We start from the raw sequence: 22,891 nt of genomic DNA, 5'->3' as shown, positions 1-22,891 counted from the left end.
CTAGAGATAATTATGAATTTAGCAAAGTTGCAGGATACAAAATCAATATACAGTTGCTCTTTCCAGAGCCTAAGAGTTATAGAGAACTCTTATGTTGAAGCCCCAGAATAAAGAAAGGAGTCAAACTGTCCCCCAGACAAAACCAAAGAAATCTCACTGTCTCCTGTGAGCAAATCAGCACATAGCCACATGTACCTAAGTTCTTATTTATTTTTCTTGACTGCACAACACAGCATGTGGGATCTTACTTCCCTGACTAGGAATGGAAGCCATGCCCCTGCAGTGGAAGCATGGAGAATTAACCACTGGACCGCCAGGCAAGACGCTCTGAGTGCTCTTAATTTCATGGCATTGTGAACCCCATAACCATGTGATCTTGTTTACCCCTTTTTAAGTTCCTCTGGACAGGAGCTCCTTTTCAGGAAGGTACCTGGCAGGTCCCATCTGCCATCCAGTTGGCCGGACACCTTGGCTCTGTGTTCAAGGCCCTCATTTAAAGAAGAGGCCTCATAAATCTCGAGAGAGCCCAAAGGGGCCACCATAACAGCTCTAGGAAACAGGTCTCACCCACTCCACCCCTTCCAACCTAAGCCATAAATTGAGTCTGAAACTGAACTACAAGAAAGCCTTGGAGAGAAGCATGTGGAAAGCTGGTTGAATCTATAAAGGAATACACCCAGTGGGCAACAGGCCAACCTGTGGCCCACAAGAGAACAAGCTGTGCTGCTGTGGGCACTTCTCTCTATACTGGAAGTGCAGCTGTCTTAAGTATGTTCAAACTCCTTGTAGGTCATACACAGCCTTGTGTATCTGATCTTCACTTACCTGTGCTCTGCTTCCAAAGAGTGAGAGAGGACCTCCCCTTCCTCTTCTACAGGGAGAGCAAGACCATTCTGATGACAGCCTTCCTCTCCATTTTCCTTTGGTTCAGGTGTGCTGTTGTCCTCCGACTGGAGGACAGGAAGGAAAGGAAGGACATGTTTAGTTTAATAATCTATTGGAGCAAGATAAGTAATCTTAAGAGATTAAGGAGATGCTTTCCATCTTGGCCCACAGGTTTTCCCCACTTAAAAATGAGAACTTGCTCATCTTGCCAAGATTTCCAAAGGATACCAACTTGCTACCATCTTACCTTCAGGCTAGGTCAACTGTGACAGAAGTTACAAGCTGCCTATGCAGTATCGATTTTCTATTCTTCCTTACCGACTTGGACTAAAGAACCAATGTGCTAAGTTTTTAAAAAGTTCCCTTTCCTAAACTTCTTTGCAGCTAGGAGTGGCAATTTGACAGCTGCCCACTTAAAATGTGAGTGGAAATTGCAGGGGTGGCTTTTAAGAAAGCATTTTAAAAAGGACATCCCTCTTCCGGTTTTTGGCTTTGTCCTTTCCATAACTAGAAAGTGGATGGGAACACAAGTACCCTAGTCCAAAGTAACCAAAAGTTAGAAGTTTCCTGATACTACAAATGCCATTACCTCTTGGACTAGGAACCTGCTGCAAGATACAAAAACAAAAACCCTTGTTTTATGGTTCTGTTTGTCAGATTTTCTTCCATTACAGTTAACTATAATCCTTAAAAAAAAAGCTTCTATAGTTTACCAACTTCTTACAGCAATGACCAATTCAAGACTCAAGCAGTGCTGCCCTCTTTAAGAGCAGCAAGTCCCAAGGCCACTATCATTGAAATGAGCCATAATCTGAAATATGCTGAACAAAGAACTGAGCTCACTTTTATCACAAGCTGTTACTCCTATAAACAAATCTCTGTACTTTAAAAAAAAATGTGCCATATCTTTCTCTCTTAAAAACAAAAAGTACATATATAATGCAGAAAAACACTTATGTTGCCCCAGAAGAACCCACAGTCTTACATCTTCCAACTTCTCACACTCTCTGCTCTCTGAGAAGTCTCCATTCCGGTCATCCTTCAGAGTCTTCAGGAACTCGCTCTTCCTGTCAGTAGTTCGGCGGGTCAACTTGGTCAGACGAGAGGAGCTGATCTCAATCGGAGGAGTGGTGCTGGCGGGGCTCTGGGCAAATACCACAAACAGGTTGTTCCTGGCAGTAAACGTAAGTACTGGGATTCTCTAGGCCACTTCTACATGGTAATGCTTTCCTGACTCTGGCAGTCTGTTTATTACTGTCTTTTACCAAAAATAAACTATCCTTTTCATTTAAACAGAGTTCAGTTCTGCAGAGTTTTTACAGTTAAAACCAGATGGTTTAAATAGCACCTCTCTGATCTTTCTCCAGAGGCAAGCATAATGCCAGTCTGACACAGGCCAAAGACCCCACCCAGCTACCGCCTATCTTTGGATGCTAATGGGAATCACCAGTAAAGAAATGACTCTGAGCTAAGAATAGCTACAAAGGAAATGAAGTTAGAGCTATACATACCACAACACTTGTCTCAGTTTAAGTAAACGGGGAACGGCAACTTCACAAAAAAAGGCTGCTTTCCTTTATCCTCACTCACCTCTTTGGGAGAGCTTAAAACTACACCACCAGCCAGTACTACTGGTTTGGTAACAGAGATTGGACTGGTAAAAGCAGACTCTCGGCTAGAGGAAAGGGGTCCTGATTTGTGTTCCATTCTGTTAGCTTTCCACGCACTGGCCTACATAGGAAGAAAGAACAATCAGTCAGAACAGCACACAGACAGAAGCTCAGCTTGTAAGATCACAAAGCAAAGAGTGAAAAGCTTTGGAAATAGTATGTGGAATGTTATGTTGGGAACATGAAAGCTCACCTGTCTCAACACGTTTGGAAGGTATACAACCTTGAAGGGAAAAGGTAGATAGGAATCAGAAAAGCCATGGGATATTAACAGGTATAGAGAGCTCTAGTCCAATAAGCCTGGGAGATGCTAGGCTGAATATAGTTCCACAATAGGTTTCTTTTACTGTGCTATTTCACAAAGCATTTTCATGTATGTGAATTGAGAGGCAGCTATAATCTACAGCATTTTCTAAACTCATTTGACCCCCCCAATTTTTTGTTTTTGTTTTTTAATGGTGTATGGTATGTTAACCTTTGAAGTAATCCTGACAAAAACCCACCCTCACAAAGCACATCAGAAAAAATGTTGTTTTCTAAGAACTCTGATGGCAGGAGGCTAAGTTACAGGGCAGAGTGGGCAATATAAATGGCTGGATGATCCTGGTTTAGTCCAGAAGCTCTTCCCTTGCTCTGCCTTGTGGGGTCTGGGCCCATTCTGTCACTCTGGCCCTGGCCCCAACTCAAATGGCAACATAGTGTAGCTAGAATACTCATTTTCCCCTGAGTCACACAGCCCATCTGAGGCACATCATTGATGTCAGGCTGAAGAAAGTGAAAAAGCCTGTTTTTCCAAAATGAAACAATTAGAACCAAAAGACCTCTAGGACAAAAGAAGGGTCTGAGTGAAAAGAGCTTCATTCTTGTTATTAAAGAAGATACTGTAGGCTTTAGGAAACTTAACAGAGTTCCATATACCAGATACTCGTTGTAGTTTATTTAATCCTTAACCCAATCAGATATAATTATGATGTGGAATTTTTACTGAGAATTATCCTGACATTGTGTGTCAGTTGCTCAGTCATGTTCGACTCTCTGAGACCCCATGGACTGTATCCCATCAGACTCCTCTGTCCACGGGATTCTCCAGGCAAGAATACTGGAGTGGGTTGCCATTCCCTTATCCAGGGATCTTCCTGACCCAGGGATCGAACCTGGGTCTCCTACGTTGCCACCAGGGAAGCCCATACTGACATTAAGGAAGTTACATAATTTGTCCAAGGTTACTCAACTGGTATGTAATACTGTTTTCCACAGTGCCTCCAAAAACAACATGCAAGTCAATAAAAGAGGCAATGACCCAACTAGAATGGAGATTAATTTTTTTCTTTCACTGAAGAAAGTCTAAAGATGGCTGCTTATTCAGGCCAAATATCAAAGACACAGTTTCCCAGAGTTGTACAAGGTCACCAGATACCTTGACTCTGTTAATATTGTACATTATCCACACTTCAATCAACCAGTAAAATAAAGGGGAGGGGAAAAAAACCCCATTAAAATGAACCACGTATCAACCGTTTTCTTTTTAAAGTATCTTCTCCTTCCCTCCAAACCAATCTCAACTCTCCACCTCAAACGGTCATGCCTTTTCCTACTGGACAGAAGTCAGAAGTTACTAGAGCCGAACTCTCCCCAATTCCCTTCTTTGCACCTCAAGTTCCTTTAATAGCTCCACCCTACCTTTCTATCATTCTACATGTTTGTTCTCATTCCTTTGTGAATTTATCAATTATTTCTCCTTTGTATCTTTAACCTCCTTTCTATTAAGTTGAAGCTAGGGGGAAAAAGATTTTCCTTTTTACTACCATCCTTTTATTGCCAAACTTTTCTGCACAGGTCAGTTATCTGCTTTCACTTGTTCATTATTACTATTTAATTCCCTCTAACACACACTTCTATCCCCATTTTAATAAAACAGCTCTTTCAATGAGTAAGCAAAAATTTTGTCTTCATATTACATTCAAAAGCCAGCTTTAAAAAGTCTGTTTTTGTAGAAATGAGAGATTGCACTTTACCCATCTTTTCTGAACTCTTTTCCCTTTTTTGGGCTTCCCTGGTGGCTCAGATGGTAAAGAGTCTACCTGCAGTGTGGGAGACCCCAGTTCGATCCCTGGGTTGGGAAGATCCCCTGGAGAAGGAAATGGCAGCCCACTCCAGTATTTCCTTTCTCAGTTCCCTGATCCTTCAATCTCTTCTCACTTCATAATTCCTTTCAGTCTTTTCAGTGGGTATAGGCATACTCAGTACTCGCCAACTGGAATCTGTTCCCAGGTGAACTTAATTAGAAAACCTAGTTACTTGTAATTGTCTAATCATTTAAGTTGTTAAAACCATATAGCTGATAATATGACCCCTAAACTCTCACTTGAGTTTTTATAAAGACCTCCATCACTTGGCTTTAGTCTTCAAGTCCCACCACTTCCTAACTACCTGCCATTCATACTTAACCACTTGTCTTTTTCCAAACATGGCATGTTTTGCTCCCCCACCCACTATTTTTGGGTAACACACAGTTCCTCTGCCGGCAATGCCTCACCTACTTGCTCCCTAACAAACTCCTACTGTTTTAAAACTACAGTTTGTTGACTACTTAGTCAACTACTGACTACTGCCTACAACAATTGACTACTGCCAATACTATATTCCAAGTACTTAGAATGGCATGAAGTCTGACTCCAAAACCAGAATTCTCATCTTCCTCTTTCTTTTTTATCCTTGATCAAGATGGGAAGTATTCTGGGGCAGTGTAAACAGCCCTAGCTGAAGTCAGACAAATCTAGTTGAAGAATCCTGACTCCATAATTTTTTTTAGCATTTGAAATAGCTCAACTGGAATTCCATCACCTCCACTAGCTTTGTTCGTAGCGATGCTTCCTAAGGCCCACTTGACTTCACATTCCAGGATGTTTGGCTCTAGGTGATTGATCACAACATCGTGGTCATCTGGGTCATGAAGATCTTTTTTGTACAGTTCTTCTGTGTATTCTTGCCACCCTTCTTAATAATCTTCTGCTTCTGTTAGGTCCATGCCATTTCTGTCCTTTATGATGCCCATCTTTGCATGAAATGTTCCCTTGGCATCTCTAATTTTCTTGAAGAGATCCCTACTCTTTCTCATTCTGTTGTTTTCCTCTATTTCTTTGCACTGATCGATGAGGAAGGCTTTCTTGTCTTTCCTTGCTATTCTTTGGAACTCTGCATTCAACCTCACATTACATAATTTTCTACATCCTAGGATTAAAGTAAATATTTTATGTAAAAGGTCTAGTGAATGTCCTGGAACATAGTAAGATGTCAACAAATGGTAGTTCTTCCTTTGTCACTTCAAAACCCATTTCAAATATGACCTCGTCTGTAAAGACTCATGAGGACCCTCTCCAAGAAGGCAGTACAATTATTTTTCATATCTGTCTCTTCACTATATCTCAGAATAAACCCTTTGAGATTATTTTTGTGCCTCTAGTGCTTTTAAACTTAGCTTTTAAACATACAGATACTTAATGTTTAATAACTGTTAAACACAGAGAGAAAATGAATGAATGGATACATCCACATCTGCCTATTAGTCATCTCCTCTCCCCATAGTATCCTACATTCAAGAGTCCCAGAACCACTCACATCAACCTTTTCCTGAAAACTCTGCGTTCTTTCTTTTCTAACTTCAGTGAAATGGTTCCACAATTATCCCAGTTTCTGGGGGAAGAATGCTGAGTGCCCTGTTTTCTTGCTCTTATTTGCTTCCCACTGTGAGCCATCACCACCCCTCTTCTCTGTTCACTTGCATCACATCCCTGTTCAGGCTTTACTACCTTTTGCAAAGGCAGTTAATAGCAGACTTTACACTGGTTTTCCTATCTTCATCTTTTCTCAACTCAATTCCCCACAACAAGGCTAAACTGATCTTAAGCTCTGTGTTATGACTTTTCTCCTTGTCATGTCTTCACCCACAGAAGATTTGAGACCCTGAGGCTATGACTTTGTCTCACTTATTTTCTTTTTCTTCTACAGTTTAACATAATGTTTGCAGATATTCCCAATGAAGTAACACTTATGAAAACTTTTTAAACTCTCAAAAACCCTTAAGAGACAGGCATTACTACCTTCATTTTATATGATGAAGTTGAGGTTCAGAACATTAGAAACTTGTTCAAGGTTGTAATATAAAGGACTTAAGTGTCATCTGCCTACTCACAAGTCCTGCTGTTAATTTCCATGCTAGGTTCGTTCTTTATAGGAGTTGCTCTCTTGACTGAATTCACATTCTTTCCCTTCTGTATCAAAGGAAATAAATATTCTAAACCCCTTTTAAAAATAACTCCACTTGTCAATCAGTGTATTCTTCTTGGGTCATGTTCCTTTAATGATCTTTCAAGTAAATTTAAAGTCCCCACAGGCTTCTTCCTACAGATTTTCTTCATCCTTTCACTTTTCTAGCACCTATACTGTCTCCTTTTACTGTCAAGTTTCAGACGTGCCACTGCCTTCACTTCCACTCACATAACTATAGAATCCTCTGAAATCTTGTTTTTCAGCCTTACACTACTCTTCTAAAACCTCGACTCAGAGTCACCAAAAACTTTCTAACTGCTGAGGTCCAAACCCCCTCTTTTCAGTTATTGCCCTTGTCAGCAGCAACTGACAAATGCTGACAACCCTGGCTGCTATCTTAAACTCACCCTCGCAGATTTGTGATAGCTTACCATTTTTTCTATGTCTGAGTACAATCTCTTAATCCTATTAACTATGTTGTTATTTTCCTAATATTTATTTATTTTTTCCCCTAATATTTATTAAATAATAAGTATTTTCCCAAGTCTTATTTTCCTATTCTTTACTCTTGTATCCTCTTTCCCTTGGTGATCTTCTCTACCCTGAAAAGCTTCATTATCACTAGGATAATAACCATCAGTTCTGATATTTTTCCAGTACTACCAGGCAATTAGAATGGTTCATTCATTATCCCTCAAATGTGCCCACTGTTTTCTATTTTCAAAACATTTTACTTAACCACCTCTTCTAATCTGTAGTACTTTCCAGGCTTTTTCCTATCTCAATCTTGACTAGCCTCTAAAACTCTGTTCAAATTACATTTTCTCAGTAAAATTTCCCTTGATGGTTGTAGTCTAAGCTGATCGTGCTCCTCTGAACAATGTAAAGAGTGTTTTAATTTAGTTGTTCCAAATCTGTTTAAGCTTTGTTTCTAGGATTTGTTATTTTATTTCATATACAATCATATGACCTTATACTGTTGTATCTTGTCATCCCAATTAAACTTTCAGCTCATGGAGGCTCAGGACCAATGATGTACTTCTTTGTGTTGCTCTTAAGTACAAAACAAGTGTTTTGAGTCTCAGTCGTGTCTGAGTTTGTGACGCCCCACGGACTGTATCCCACCAGGCTGCTATGTCCATGTAATTTCCCAGACAAGAATACTGGAGGGGATTGCCATTTCCTCCTCCAGGGGATCGTCCAGACCCAGGGACTGAACCCACGTCTCTTGCACTGGCAGACAGATTTTTTACCACTGAGCCACCAGGGAAGCCTAAACAAGTGTTGGTGCACAGAGAAAAGTGAATTAATGCTCATTAGTATTTTCTCTCAGTAACACAGTAAAAACTGTTTCCTTACAGTGGCTAGAATTTATTCAAGCAATTATTGTGTGCTTTTGTGAGAATGCTAGGGATACAAACATGGAAAAGACCTGAAGCCCTTAATGAGATTACACCAAGTGAAGAAACAGATGCAATAAATATCATGATTAGAGACAGAATGCTATTCAATCAGCTACAACACTTAATTAGATCTTTAGACGTATGTGACAGAAAAGGATTCACAGAGAGGATGACATAAACGTGAAGGAAAATCTCCTAGGTAAGAGAAAGGGCAGTAAAATATAAAAGACATATTGGGCTTAGACTATATAGAATTATACATGCCAGTGCTAAGGAGTCTGGACATTGTATTATAACATCAGTGGTTGCTAAGCTATGACCCATGGGCCAAAACTGGCTTGAGGACTACTTTTATATGACCCATAAGCTAATAATGTTTTGTTTTGTTTCCCCCAATTTTTAAAGGGTTGGGGAAAAAAAGAAAAAGAGTATGTTACCAAAAGGTCATATGTCATTATGTGACCAACAAAGCCTAAATTATGAATTATCTGGCCCTTTACAGATAACATTTAGCCTGCCAGGCTTCTCTGTCCATGGAATTCTCTAGGCAAAAATACTAGAGTGGGTTGCTATTCTCTTCTCCAGGGTATCTTCCCAACCAAGGAATCAAACCAGGGTCTCCTGCACAGCAGGCAGATTCTTTACTGTCTGCCGCCAGGGGGGCGCTAAGTTATCCAACAACCCCTGGTATACTGATGGTATGGATCACTAAAGGGACTTAATGGGAAAGGATGTAATATATTCAGACTGCTTAAGGATAACCATTCTGACAGTTCAGTGGAAGATAAACAGAGAGATGAGGCAGTAGAAGGGTACACTGAAATTGTGAGATGAGGAAGACATAGGATATCATAGAGGAAAAAACTGACAGAGACTTTGTAACTGCTTGGTATAGGGGAATGAGTGAGGAGGAGGAATGAAGCAACAGCCATGGTATTCAGCTCACTGATAGATAATGTTGCTATCATTAATGAAAACAGCAAATCAAGAGAAGCAGGTTTATAAGATGAAGCTAGAGTATGAGAGGCCTACTAAACATGTAGTTGGCAGCAGTAGAGAGTTTGGAGACAGAGTAAAATACTATACATATAAGTTAATGGTACCAAATGAATATCTGGTGAGCGACTCAACAGGAAAAAACAAATTTACTAAATTCTTATTTATTCTCCCACCTCTGCTATATAAGGTTCTGAAACTGATTCCAAATCATACCTTGGATGGAGGTGGTACAGGCTTAGGAACCAGGTTCTTATAGACACTTGGAACCATGGTTGATGATTTGTTTCCATTTGCATGGTGAGATCCTGGTGAGGTGAATGCAGCAGAGAAGGCAGCAGCAGGATCTTCTTTGGAAACTTTTTTGATGACTAGCATTTTGGAGGGTTGCTTGGCACTAGGTGGGTTTTCTGTGAAACACAACGGTGGAGAGCAAAAGAATGTCAAACCTTTTGGTTAACATACAGCATAGTTCAAATGAAGGCCTCACTTTCAACGAAGAGCTAAGAGTTGTGACTAAGTGACAAACATTTCCTGGTGTGCACTTCACAGATATTCTCAAAAGTGACACTACTCAGGAACCATAAGAAAAAAGGTAGTATGTCAAACACTTGATTCTGAATTCATACTCAACCAAAAAGCCCGAAGATGTCATCAATCTTTCAGGCGTATAACATGTCTCACATGTGGTGTGATCACTCAGGCATATACCAAACAAGAATATATCCAAGGGTAGCAACTCCTGTCAGCATGAGAATAGAGAGAGTAGAGAAAACTGGAAAAAGGAGTCTGCTATGGGACCTTCTGATGAAGTGAACTGGAGCAAAGCTATTCATTAACAAAAGGGAAGTGGTACAACTGCCCTTAATCCTGCAACTCGGAATTTAGATTTACTACTTAGATACACTAAAGCCTTCCTAATAAGATGCCTGGCTACTGAATAATATAGAAACCAGGAGAGTAAAATTTGTAAATGCCAAACATCCCAATGCCACAGGATCAGGTTTGGTTTGAAATATACTGATTTGTCTAATAACTTTTTTATAAAGCTAGTTATTCCCAACATATACATATAAATGTGTGTATTTATAGGTTTCCCCTTACCTACACAACAATCATCATTTATAACTGCCAAAAACAAAGACATCACCACCACAGTCAGCAAACAGAACGTGGCTGAACAAAATGTTCTATAGGATGTGGTATTATATAGCCTATCAAAGAATACTTTAGAATCCATTTGCTTAAAATCTGACTTTCAAATTCAGGGTTCTACAAGCTCTCAATTGTCTTTATTCTGACTCCACTACCTTTACATCCCAAAGGAATTTTCGGGGGTGGGGGTGGGGGCAGAGTAACAGTTAACAGGTGTTAGTTACCATGTGCAAATGGATGAGATGAGAAACCAGAGATAAAGAAACAAAAAAAGAGATAAAGAAATTTTTCTCCTCTCCCTGCTAAGATAAATTTAAAGTTTTGCCTTTAAAATGGCAAATCTACCTACCCCACACTCCAGAAGGGGTCCCAATAGGTCTGCATGGCTGATTCTGTTTGCCAGCTTCTGGATTCAAAGAAGGCTAGGAAAAAAGGGTATATTAATGGTTGATACAGAAAACTAATCATTTCAGCACTTTTTGCAAAGTAACCTTCATCATGGAACCTATCAAATAACTATTTATCAGCAGCACTTATTTAACACTATATTCAGAATTAACAAACAAACAGATGATGTTGAAATGCCAATCAATAGGTCTTACATTGATCTCAGGCTCTTGTGGCTTTCATTTCCTTTAACATAAGAGGATTAAAAATTAAAAACAAAACAAAAAAAAACCAAACCAAAAAACAAAAACACACTGTGCAAATTCTCATCTTCCTATAGGATATATATGCCAACTAAGGAGAAAGCTGAATGAACAAGAAAGTAGATCACTTTTCTCAGATTTAAAGAGCACAATCTGGTCAGTGAAATGTGTAATATCCATAGCATTTCTAATAAGACTGCTTTAGGGCAGAGGCACATCATGTGCTAGGGACTGTGCTAGGAATTTACAAAGGCAAATAAGAAGAATCCTAATCCCCACAAGGGACAGTCTTCCTACAAATAAACTTGCAGCCAAAAGTACAATAAAAGGTTATAGGTGCTATGATAAACGCTCACATTAGGGAAGGAGTACTAAGGAAGGAATACTCAATTCTACTAGAAAGAGAAGTTCTATCGGAAAAAGTTTCATTAGAGGAGTCCTTAATGATGAACTCCAAGGCTGGAAAATGGGTGATTCCAGGAACAGAATGCTCAATGAACACCAAGTCAGGAAAAACATGAAAAAGAATCATTCAGAGATCTGCACACAGCTCAACATCAGTGCTGGGAATGAGAGGCCCTTTCTTTGGGGAAAAAGATGTCTGGCAAAACAGGAAAATGCCAGATTGTGGAGCAGTTTTAAGGGAGGTTGAATCTTATTCTTTAGGAATGGGGATCCATCTCTCATGAAGAGTTAACATGATCTGATCATTAGTTTACAAGTCTGGGAGCAGCTTGAAGGATGTATTTCATGGCTTTTAAGTATCAACTAGGAGACTATTAAGAGACCAATTTCATTGTTCAGAAAACTACGAAGGTGACATGAGTACAGGAAGAGATGACAAGAAGGATCAAGAAGTGTTAAGAGCAACAGACTCAATAATGAACTGTATAGGGAGGATGACATTGGTGTCCAAACTTCAACTTTACAACCTGGTACAGAGTAGGAAAATGGCCTTTGGGCACAAATGACCATGAGACATTAAACAAACAAACAAACAAACAAACAAGAGAAACAGATACTCAGACTTGACTACAGAGTCTGAATCAAAATCTCCAGGAGTGGGGCCCCAGCAGGTGTGTTATTTTCAACCTGTCAAGAGGAGATGGACTAGCATAAAACAAGCACAGACACAATCTGAACTATTAACTCAGTATACAAATAGACAGATCTGTGACAGAAAAAGGACAGGTAAATACACTCTGGATGGAACAGTATGGGCAGGAGGAATCTACATGGCTGTATATTCTTATTTGTTTTAAATAGGCCTGTATTCTTCATATTCTATCTAGGGGTCTTGGAAACACTGACCTATTTAGTTGGTTATCTTTGATCCATTTCTACTAATTTTTTAAAATAGTAAAATATAACAGACCCAGAAGACTGCATAAAACAAGCAGGCAAAGAGTTCTTGTAATCACCACTCAGTTTAACAGAACATCACCAGCCAAACTAAAAACATTTTATAAGCCTCGTTAAATTGAAAACAAAACCAAAAAACACTTCTTCCCTCTCTTAGTTTCATCCAAAAAACATCTCTTATATATATTTCTCTAAGTTACTGAAAAATATCATATCTCTGCTTTTCCTATAAATTGGTAGTCAGTTCTAGAGACTATAGGATCCCCTCACCCTTTTTTATTTTGGCAACTACTTGCTGGTTTTGTGTTTCCTCCTTCAGTTCAGTTCAGTCGCTCAGTCGTATCCGACTCCTGCGACCCCATGAATTGCAGCAGGCCAGGCCTCCCTGTCCACCACCAACTCCCGGAGTTTACTCAAACTCATGTCCATTGAGTTGGTGATGCCATCCAGCCATCTCATCCTCTGTCATTCCCTTCTCCTCCTGCCTTCAATCTTTCCCAGCATCAGGGTCTTCTCCAATGAGTCAACTCTTCACACGAGGTGGCCAAAGTATTGGAGTTTCTTTCAGCTTCAGCGTCAGTCCTTCCAATGAACACCCAGGACTGATCTCCTTTAGGATGGACTGACTGGATCTCCTTGCACTCCAAGGGACTCTCAAGAGTCTTCTCCAACACCACAGTTCAAAAGCATCAATTTTTCGGTGCTCAGCTTTCTTCACAGTCCAACTCTCATATCCATACATGACTACTGGAAAAACCATAGCCTTTACTAGACGGACCTATGTTGGCAAAGCAATGTCTCTGCTTTTTAATATGCTAACTAGGTTAGTCGTAACTTTCCTTCCAAGGAGCAAGCGTCTTTTAATTTCATGGCTGCAATCACCATCTGCAGTGATTTTGGAGCCCCCCAAAATAAAGTCTGACACTGTTTCCACTGTTTCCCCATCTATTTGCCATGAAGTGATGGGACCCGATGCCATGATCTTAGTTTTCTGAATGTTGAGCTTTAAGCCAACTTTTTCACTCTCCTCTTTCACTTTCATCAAGAGGCTTTTTAGTTCCTCTTCACTTTCTGCCATAAAGGGTGGTGTCATCTGCATATCTGAGGTTATTGATATTTCTCTTGATTCCAGCTTGTGCTTCCTCCAGCCCAGCGTTTCTCATGATGTACTCTGCATAGAAGTTAAATAAGCAGGGTGACAATATACAGCCTTGATGTACTCCTTTTCCTATTTGGAACCAGTCTGTTGTTTCATGTCCAGTTCTAACTGCTGCTTCCTGACCTGCATACAGGTTTCTCAAGAGGCAGGTCAGGTGGTCTGGTATGCCGATCTCTTTCAGAATTTTCCACAGTTTATTGTGACCCACACAGTCAAAGTCTTTGGCATAGTCAATAAAGCAGAAATAGATGTTTTTCTGGAACTCTCTTACTTTTTCGATGATCCAGCGGATGTTGGCACTTTGATCTCTGGTTCCTCTGCCTTTTTTAAAACCAGTTTGAACATCTGGAAGTTCATGGTTCACATATCACTGAAGCCTGGCTTGGAGAATTTTGAGCATTACTTTGCTAGTGTATGAGATGAGTGCAACTGTGTGGTAATTTGAGCATTCTTTGGGACTGCCTTTCTTAGGGGACATCTAATGTCTGGCTGTGCTTCTGTTTTTGTGATGTTGGCAGACACTGATGCTCATAACCTGAAACTATTAATTCACTACAAGCTGCAATACAATGATCTAATTTTATCATCCTTTCCTTATAAGCTAATATATGTACTTCCACAATTCAGTGGTAGAATTCATATGGAAAAGATCAAATACATGCTTGTTTCTAGGGTGAGGTATCATTGTAAACTCACGGCTTTAATCATATTTAATGTTATTTAAGGGCTTCCCTGGTGGCTCAGTGGTAAAGAATCTGCCTGCCAATGCAGGAGATGTGGGTTTGATCCCTGGGTCCGGAAGATCCCCTGGAGAAGGAAATGGCAACCCATTCCAGTATCCTTGCCTGCAAAATCCCATGGACAGGGAAGTCTGGCAGGCTACAGTACATGGGGTTGCAAAAAAGAGCTGGATATGACTTAGTGACTAAACAACAATGTAAATCAAATACTTGAAATTACCCTTAATTGATGCATGAAACACCCCATGTTTGGCCAGTGGGAACCTCTTCAATTTGGCCTCTGAAACCTTTTGATACAAGCCTAGTTGTCTTTCTTTCTTTGCTTTATAGTATAACAAAACATTCTAAGCTTATCTGATAAATATCCTGTCCAGAAATGGCATTTCAAGACCATGATCTGGGCACTAGGGACACTGTTATGGTACTGGTCATTGTGTTCAGTAGTTTTTAGCAGATAGAGCCTGGAAATGCTCAAACATGTGCATACACACACATTTTGAAAGATTAAATACCTCATGGCTTAGTGATATTTCCAATTCAAATTGAGGGCCTTGGGCTTTTTACTAAACATCTTCTATTTTCTATCTGTATTTCCTTTCTTATACCTCTGATTTTCAAGAACACAAAATATAGAATATGCATTTAGTTACTTTATCCCATATTACAATAATCTCAGATAACAATATCAACATTACATCAACATTATAATCAATAAAATGTTCTTACACACTGTTTATTTGTGACCTTTATAAATGAAGATAAGCGTGACAGAGTATAAAATACTTGGCTCACATTTTCTTTGATTGAGTATCCAGTTAATTCACTGACTTGGGTTATAAAGCTTTGTTGTCAAAGTGTATCTGATTTTTTTTTCTTTTATAAGTCACTTGTTCTTTATGTCTTGATATACAAAGGATGACTGGTCTGGCTGTCCTTTCAATTTGTAGCTTCAAGTCTTACTGTATTTCATGAAATTATTCTTGAATTACACTTTTTAGCACTTACGTTTTTGTTACTCTTTGTTTTGAAGGGAGAGCTTTTGGATTTTTTTTTGTCAGATTACTGCATCTCTTTTTTTCAATTCTAAATTTCAATCTATTTGTTTCAGCTTCATTTAAAGTTTCCTTTAACTCTTGAAAAACACTACTGGTTTACTGTCTTGTGCTCCTTGTTTAGTCTTCATTTTTCTGAACTTTTATTGTTTCTTCCCCAAGTTCCAGCACTGTGAATTTTTCTGGTTATGTTTTTCTTGTACCATTTATTCAAATTTTAAAATAGCAGGTTATGGTTCCTGTCTGTATTGTGTACATCTTGCAGGTGTACTTTGCATGATCTATAGAAATGATATTCTGTTCCTTATTATCTTCATCCTTTCATGATGTTCCATTTTTATGTGATGAATTTTTGTGAATGTGGATCAAGATAGCTTTCTAATATCACTCTTTATAGCTCTCTCTTCTGTTGTTTTCATGGAGTGCTCAAAAGGACTATGGCATACTTTCTTTGATATCCTAGCTCACCACCCCCTCCCCAAGCCTTTTATATGAACCTTTTCTTCCCTTTGTCTCTATTGTCTGTCTCTGCAGCTCAGTCTGGATTCTATTTCCAATGGTTTTGTTGTCAGTGTGGGGCTTTGTTTTGGAAGGGAGCACTAGCTAGTTATGATTAAAAGGGATAGAACTTTGTACTGGTTATCATTTTACTGCCTCTTGGTTCCAGTCATCCTTTCTGCTTGCTCTATGTAAATTTATCTGGGCACTTCAAAAAAACTCCCTTTGTTAATTTGCTGGCATGGTAATTCTGTCAGTAGACAGCAAGGAGAGACTTTTGCTTCTTGTTCCTATGTGCTTACTCAGCAGACTCCTGCAGTACTCTGCTCCCGCTCTAAGCCAAGTTCTAAAGTGCAAGTGAGTGCTGACTTGAGTGGTTTTATAGCATTGACATCTCCCACAAACAGCTTTATGAGGTACTCTAAAGGGGATGTTTCCAGTATGTTCCCTAAAGAAGCACCTTACCAACTGCTTTGCCATTCAGTGAACCACAGCTAAGCCCTTCCAACAAGGTCTCAATCTCGATTTTGGGCATGGTGATGGGGCAACAGAGCACTCTTGGGCACTCTGTCTTAGCCCTAGGGTGAGTGGCAGCTCCTTGGATCTGTTAACTCATTACAGAATTCCTTAGAATTCTATATATTTTAAAAAAATATTTATTTATTTGGCTGTATCAGGTCTTAGTTGTGGCATGCAGGATCTTCATTGTGTCATGCCAGATCTTTTGTTGCCTGCTATGCATGGACTTTAGTTGCAGAGTGTGGGCTGTCTAGTTGTGGCACACAGGCTTAGCTGCTCCACAGCATGCGGGATCTTAGTTCCCCAATCAGGGATCAAATCTGCATCCCCTGCACTGCAAAGCAAGACTCTTGACCACTGGACCACTAGGGAAATTCCAGAACTCTGTATTCTTTATATTATTTAGAGTTCTCTTTACTTCTTGCTAGCCAATGACTCATTACCCCATCTTGTTACAGTTTTTTATATTAACTTTCCTTGTTCAAGTTACTCAAAGATTTCTCTCTCCTAACTGATCCACTTAGACCCTTCAAACCACATCCCAGAACACCTCTGTATTTACTAGTTTTGGGGATATGGAAAACCACCCCTAATTTTTAGCTGCTGTTCTCAAATGTCCTCTAAGCTTTCCAGAATAATTCCTGGCTCTTATGAAAATCCTGGGGTTGCTCGATGCCCTATTGTTTCCTTCAGTTTCTTCTGCACAAATGTTAATACCTAATTATCATTCAAGTTTTATAGCTTTTAGTGATTTGCCCCTATGCTGCAATACCTCACTTTATTTTGCTGTAGATGATGTCCATGTCATTTCTGGCTCTTCAATCCTGTAATTTCAGACTTAGAAGTAATACAAATAAAAAAAAAAAAGAAGTAATACAAAGAATTCCTATACATCATGCCATGCATTTAGAGTCTCATGTCTCCTGCTTGGCAGGCAGATTTTTTTTACTATTGACACACCTGGGAAGGCTGTTCTAGAATGTCATATAGATGGGATCATGCAGTATGTACTCTATTGTGTAAAGCTTCACTGAGATTCATCATGTTTTATCCAGTTATTCTTTATTACTGAATAAGTAGTCTATTAAGAATCCATCTGCCAGTGCAGAAGACACAAGAGATTGGGTTGGGAAGATCCCTTGGAGTAGGAAATGGCAACCCACTACAGTATTCTTGCCTGAAAAATTCCATGGACACAGGACCCTGGCAGGCTACAGTCTGTGGGGTTGCAAAGAGCACAGCATAGTATTAAGTAGTCCATTAGATGATTACACCACAATTTTTCTATTCCTGTTTCTACAGACATTTAAATTGTTTGCTGGGAATTCTCTGGGAGTCCAGTGGTTAGGACTCCATGCTTTCACTGCTGAGGGCCTGGGTTCAATCCCTGGTTGGGGAGTTAAGATCCTACGGGCCACATGGCATGGCCACCAAAAAAAAAAAAGTTTCCAGTTTTGTGTTATTATGAAAAAAATTACAATAAATGTACATAGATTTCCATTTCTCTTTAGTAAATACACAAAAGTACAAGTACTGGGTCACCAGATTTATGTTTAGTTTTATAAGAAACTGCCAGATTTTCCTTTTCTCAAAATGGCAGCACTACTACACACACCTACATGAGAGCTCCAAGTACTCAAAAATATCACCAAATTTAGTGTCCTCAGACTTTTAAATATTAGCCAGTTTATAGAGCAATATCTCATAGTGGTCTTAATTTAAATTTCCACACTTCCTTTATGACTAATGACACTGACCATTTTTTCATGTGCCTATTGGCCATTCATATATCTTCCTTGTGAAACATTTGTTCAAATTTTGTTTATAATTTTAAAACACTGATTTATAGGAGTTACTCATATTATGGGCACAGGCCCCTTTTCAAATCTATGTTCTGCAAATATTTTCCTGAGTCTGTGAGATAAGAGCAGAAGTCCTAAGTTTTGATAAAGCCCAATTTATCAATGTTTTCCTTTATGGTTACTGCTTCCTAGGTCCAAAGAAATCTTTTTTAAAAATCCGCTATGTGAGAAAGATATTCTCCTAAGTTCTCTTCACTTCAGGCCTTACCATAGGTCTATAATCCATCTCAAATTCATTTTGTGTATGCTAGGTGATAGGAGCAGAGAAGATATATACCTATACCTATGTGTGTGTGTGTGTGTGTGTGTGTGTGTGTGTGTGTTAGTTGCTCAGTTGTGTCCAACTCTTTGCAACCCCATGGACTGTAGCTCGCCAGGCTCCTCTGTTCATGGAATTCTCCAGGCAAGAATACTGGAGTCGGTTGCCATTCCCTTTCTCCAGGGGATCTTCCCTACCCAGGGATCAAATCCGAGTCTCCTGCATGCAGGCAGATTCTTTACCACCTGAGTCACCAGGGAAGCCCCATCTATATCTAAGAGAAAGTATAGGTGTAGATGGGGAAGCCATCAGGGAAGCTACCCTGGTAGCTCAGTTGGTAAAGAATCTGCCTACAATGCAGGAGACCTCAGTTTGATTCCTGCACGAGGAAGGTCCCCTGGAGAAGGGATAAGCTACCCACTCGAGTATTCCTGGATTTCCCTGGTGGCTCAGACGGTAAAGAATCCACCTACAATGTGGGAGACCTGGGTTTGATCCCTGGGTAGGGAAGATCCCCTGGAGAAGGGCATGGCAACCCAATCCAGTATCCTTGCCTGGAGAGTCCCATGGACAGAGGAGCCTGGCAGGCTACAGTCCACAGGATCTCAAAGAGTTGGATATGACTAAGCGAATACGCACACACACACTTGCAGCATCTATAGCTATATATAGATAGATACACAGTTCCAGCACAATTTGTTAACAACATTTCTTTCTCCACTGATTGGCTTACTTTGGTACCTCTGTTGAAAATCAGAGGAACATATTAATGAAGGTTTATTTCTGGGCTCTCTATTCTGCCCCACTATCAATCTATATGCACAATAACGTCACATTATTTTGATTACTGTTGTGTTATACAAAGTCTTCATGTTAGCAAGTATAAATCCTCCGACTGTTCTTTTTCAAGATTGCTTTAGATATTCTAGGTCTTTTTATTTCAATATAAGAAAGCATGCTTGCTGGGGTTGTACAGTCCATAGAACTGATGTCCTAACCATGTTGAATCTTCTAATTCAAAGCCTTCCATTCAAAATGTATCGCTTATTTAGATCTTTACTTTCCCTTGGCAATATTCTGTGGTTCAATATTAATGTTTCTCACATCTTCTGTTAAATTTATTCCTAAGCAGTTTTCAAAGGTTTTTTAAAATTTTGTAAAAAGCCCTCTGTATACATATAAGCTGTTGAGTTCTGATCTGTGGATTCAATCAACTGCATATCATATACTGCAACTGTGGTATATACTACTGAAAAAAATCTCCATACAAGTGGACATGCAAGCTCGAACTCTTGAACATCATGTTGTTCAGGAGTCAACTGTATATAAAAATACAACTGACTTTAAAAAAATTAATGCTGTAGCCTAAAACCTTGTTAATTCTCTAGAGTCCTTAGGATTTATGTAAGCAATCATGTCACTTGTGAATAGAAACTTTTATTTCTTTGTTAATTTATATGCATTTTATTTCTCTTTCTTGCCTTACTGCACTTGCTAGGATCTCCAGTACAATGCTAAATATAAGTAGTGAAGAGTACACCTGCTAATACTGCTCCTGACATTAAAGGGAGCTCTGCTGTTTGGTAAGACTCAAAGCTATGGCTACACTGTTGTACCTTCTTAGAATCCCTTCTCTTGTCCACAAATTTCTTACTCTCCACGAATTTCTTACTTCCACACACATTAAAGTCCAAATCCTATAAGACTACCCTAACACCTGGCTCCTTCTGCTTCAAAGAACAGTGTACCATGCATCATCGATTCATTCTCTTATCCTTGGAAGGTAATATCAAACTGCCAGGAACAAAGCTCTCACTCACATTTACTAACAGCTATCATTTAAAAATATGTGTGCTACACTTTTCTGGCAGTCCAGTGGTTAAGAAACATTTCTACTACAGGGGGCACAGGTTAGATCCCTGGTTTGGGAACTAGGATCCTGCATGCTGTACAGCATGGCCATTAAAAAAAAAAAAAGAAATTTTATTCTTTCTTGATATATCCCATTCTTTTTCAACAAATCACTTCTTAATCCCCCTTATTGCTATTCCACACACCTCCTCTTTGAATATACTTTCCTTAGATGATTCTGTCTATTCATAAACCTCAACTACCACCTCTGTTTCCAAAGGCATACCTCTAATTTACCTCACCCATCTCTTTGGTACTAAGACCTCTTTATCTTCTACCCTCCAATTCTGCTCCTCCTGTTTTTTCTTTTCAAACGAATTACTTATTATTCACTAATTCCCTTTGAATAGAAATCTTATTATTATTTTTTTTGGTAGAAATCTTATTTTTCACTCTTTCTTCTCTAGTTACAATGCCATGGTTTCCATTCTTTAGATTTATCCTCCAAAACAAGATTTTTAACAAACTTAATGTCTGTTAACAGGAAAATGGAGAAACAAACCTAGTATATTCATACAACAGAATATTTCCTATACAGCAGTGAAAAAGATACACAGCAGAGTTTCTCAACCATGGCACTACTGACATTTGGGATTGGTCAATTCTTTGTTATAGGGCTGTCCTGTGTATTGCAGAAGTTCAGCAACATCTCTGATCTCTACATACTAGATGTCAGTAGGACTATCTCCAGTTGTGACAATCAACATTTCTCTAGATATTGTCAAATGTGCTCTGGAGGAGGCAAATCTGTTCCTGGGTTGAGAACCACTGATCCAGAGCCCTATGCATCAATATAGACAAATCTCAAACAATTTTAAGGAAATAAAAGAGAACTACGTCAGACACAACTGAAGCGACTTAGCAGCAGCAGACGATGTGACAGTATTCATATAAAATCAGAATCAGGCAAAATTGTATTACAGATGGATACATTCATATACGGCATTGGTGCAAAAGTACTTGTGATTTTGCACTACTGAATTTTGCTGTTTGATAATGGAATATTCTTAAATAAATGTGGTAATGTTATATACATCATTTTAATGTGCATATCTCACTTTATGGTTTTTTGCTAATGAGTTATTACTTGCTGTTTACATTTATTTTAGACTATGGAAATGTGAAATGATGTTAGACAAAAAGCAAATGTGAGTGATTTTCTTATTCAAGTTCAAAATGGAGAGCAGTAAAACAGTGGAGACAACTCACAACATTAACAACACATTTGGCCCAGGAACTGCTAACAAACATATAGTGCAGTGGTTGTTCAAGAAGTTCTGTAAAGGAGATGACAGCCTTGAAGATGAGGAGTATAGTGGGCAGCTGTAGTGGAAGTTGACAACGACCAATTCAGAGCAGTCACTGAAGCTGCTGCTCTTATGCGAGAAGTTGCTGAAGAACTCAACATTGACCATTCTACAGTCATTTGGCATTTGAAGCAAATTGGAAAGGTGAAAAAGCTCAATAAGTGTGTGTCTCATGAGCTGACTGTAAATTAAAAAACCTGTTTTGAAGTGTCATCTTTTATTCTACACAAGGACAATGAATAATTTCTTGATCAGATTGTGATGTGCGACAAAAAGTGGATTTTATATTATAACTGGTAATGACCAGCTCTGTGGTTGGCCTGAGAAGCAGCTCCAAAGCACTTCCCAAAGCCAAGGTTACACACACACACACAAAAGGTCATGGTCACTGTTTGGTGGTCTGCTGTTGGTTGGATCCATTACAGCTTTCTGAATCCCAGCAAAACCATTGCATCTGAAAAGTATGCCCAGCAAATCACTGCGATGCACAGAGAACTGCAACACCTGCAGCAAGCACTGGTCAACAGAAAAGGCCCAATTCTGCATGATGATGCCCAACCACACATCGCACAACCAATGCTTCAAAAACTGAACAAATTGGTCTCTGAAATTTAACCTCATCCACCATATTCACCCGCTCTCTTGCCAACCACCTACCACTTCCTTCAAGCATCTTAACAACTTTTTGCAAGGAAACGGCTTTCCACAACTAGTGGGAGGCAGAAAATACTTTCCAAGAGTCCGTCAAATCCCGAAGCTTGGATTTTTACGCTACAGGAATAAACAAACTTATTTCTCATTGGTAAAAATGTGTTCAATGTAATGGTTCCTATTTTGGTTAACAAAATTTTAACAATTTAAAATTCAGTGTGAAACCACAATTACTTTTGCACCAACCTAACAGTAAAAAAATCACATATGGTGGGAAACACTGAAGTAAAAACAGTGATTACCTTTAGTGGAAAGAGGAGAATATGGTTAGGGAAGCTTTAACTGCACCTATAATATCTTGCCTCATTTGTAAAAGAATGGTCTGGAGCATACTGGGCAAAATGGCAATATTCACAAAGCTAGGTTATGAGTATACTTGACCATTTTCTCCATACTTTAATGTACACTTAGAATATGCCATAAAAATAAACCTGCCCTTAATGACCTTGTTCAGGTATGATGTGACTTAGCAGGTGAGGATAA

At 39.2% G+C, this 22,891-nt stretch overlaps 1 protein-coding gene across 5 annotated transcripts in view; it reads right to left on the bottom strand.

Annotated features, from left to right (window-relative positions):
* The window catches only part of GPBP1L1 (GC-rich promoter binding protein 1 like 1), a 61,158-nt gene that overhangs the window by 2,790 nt on the left and 35,477 nt on the right, over positions 1-22,891 (bottom strand). For 4 of the 5 annotated variants that reach the window (XM_061122035.1, XM_061122033.1, XM_061122031.1 and 1 more), the window contains exons 6-11: positions 10,728-10,800; positions 9,440-9,633; positions 2,749-2,778; positions 2,476-2,616; positions 1,871-2,029; positions 826-950 (exon numbers count right to left, since the gene is read on the bottom strand). In XM_061122035.1, the coding sequence (XP_060978018.1) occupies positions 826-950; positions 1,871-2,029; positions 2,476-2,616; positions 2,749-2,778; positions 9,440-9,633; positions 10,728-10,800 (722 nt within the window). The remainder of the gene's footprint in view (positions 1-825; positions 951-1,870; positions 2,030-2,475; positions 2,617-2,748; positions 2,779-9,439; positions 9,634-10,727; positions 10,801-22,891) is intronic. The other variant, XM_061122036.1, reaches the window with a different exon arrangement.

Source organism: Dama dama, chromosome 20, assembly GCF_033118175.1.
Source record: "Dama dama isolate Ldn47 chromosome 20, ASM3311817v1, whole genome shotgun sequence".
Classification (NCBI taxonomy): domain Eukaryota; kingdom Metazoa; phylum Chordata; class Mammalia; order Artiodactyla; family Cervidae; genus Dama; species Dama dama.
The sequence above is the reverse complement of the archived record's forward strand: the minus strand, read 5'-3'. Positions and strand labels throughout refer to the sequence as shown.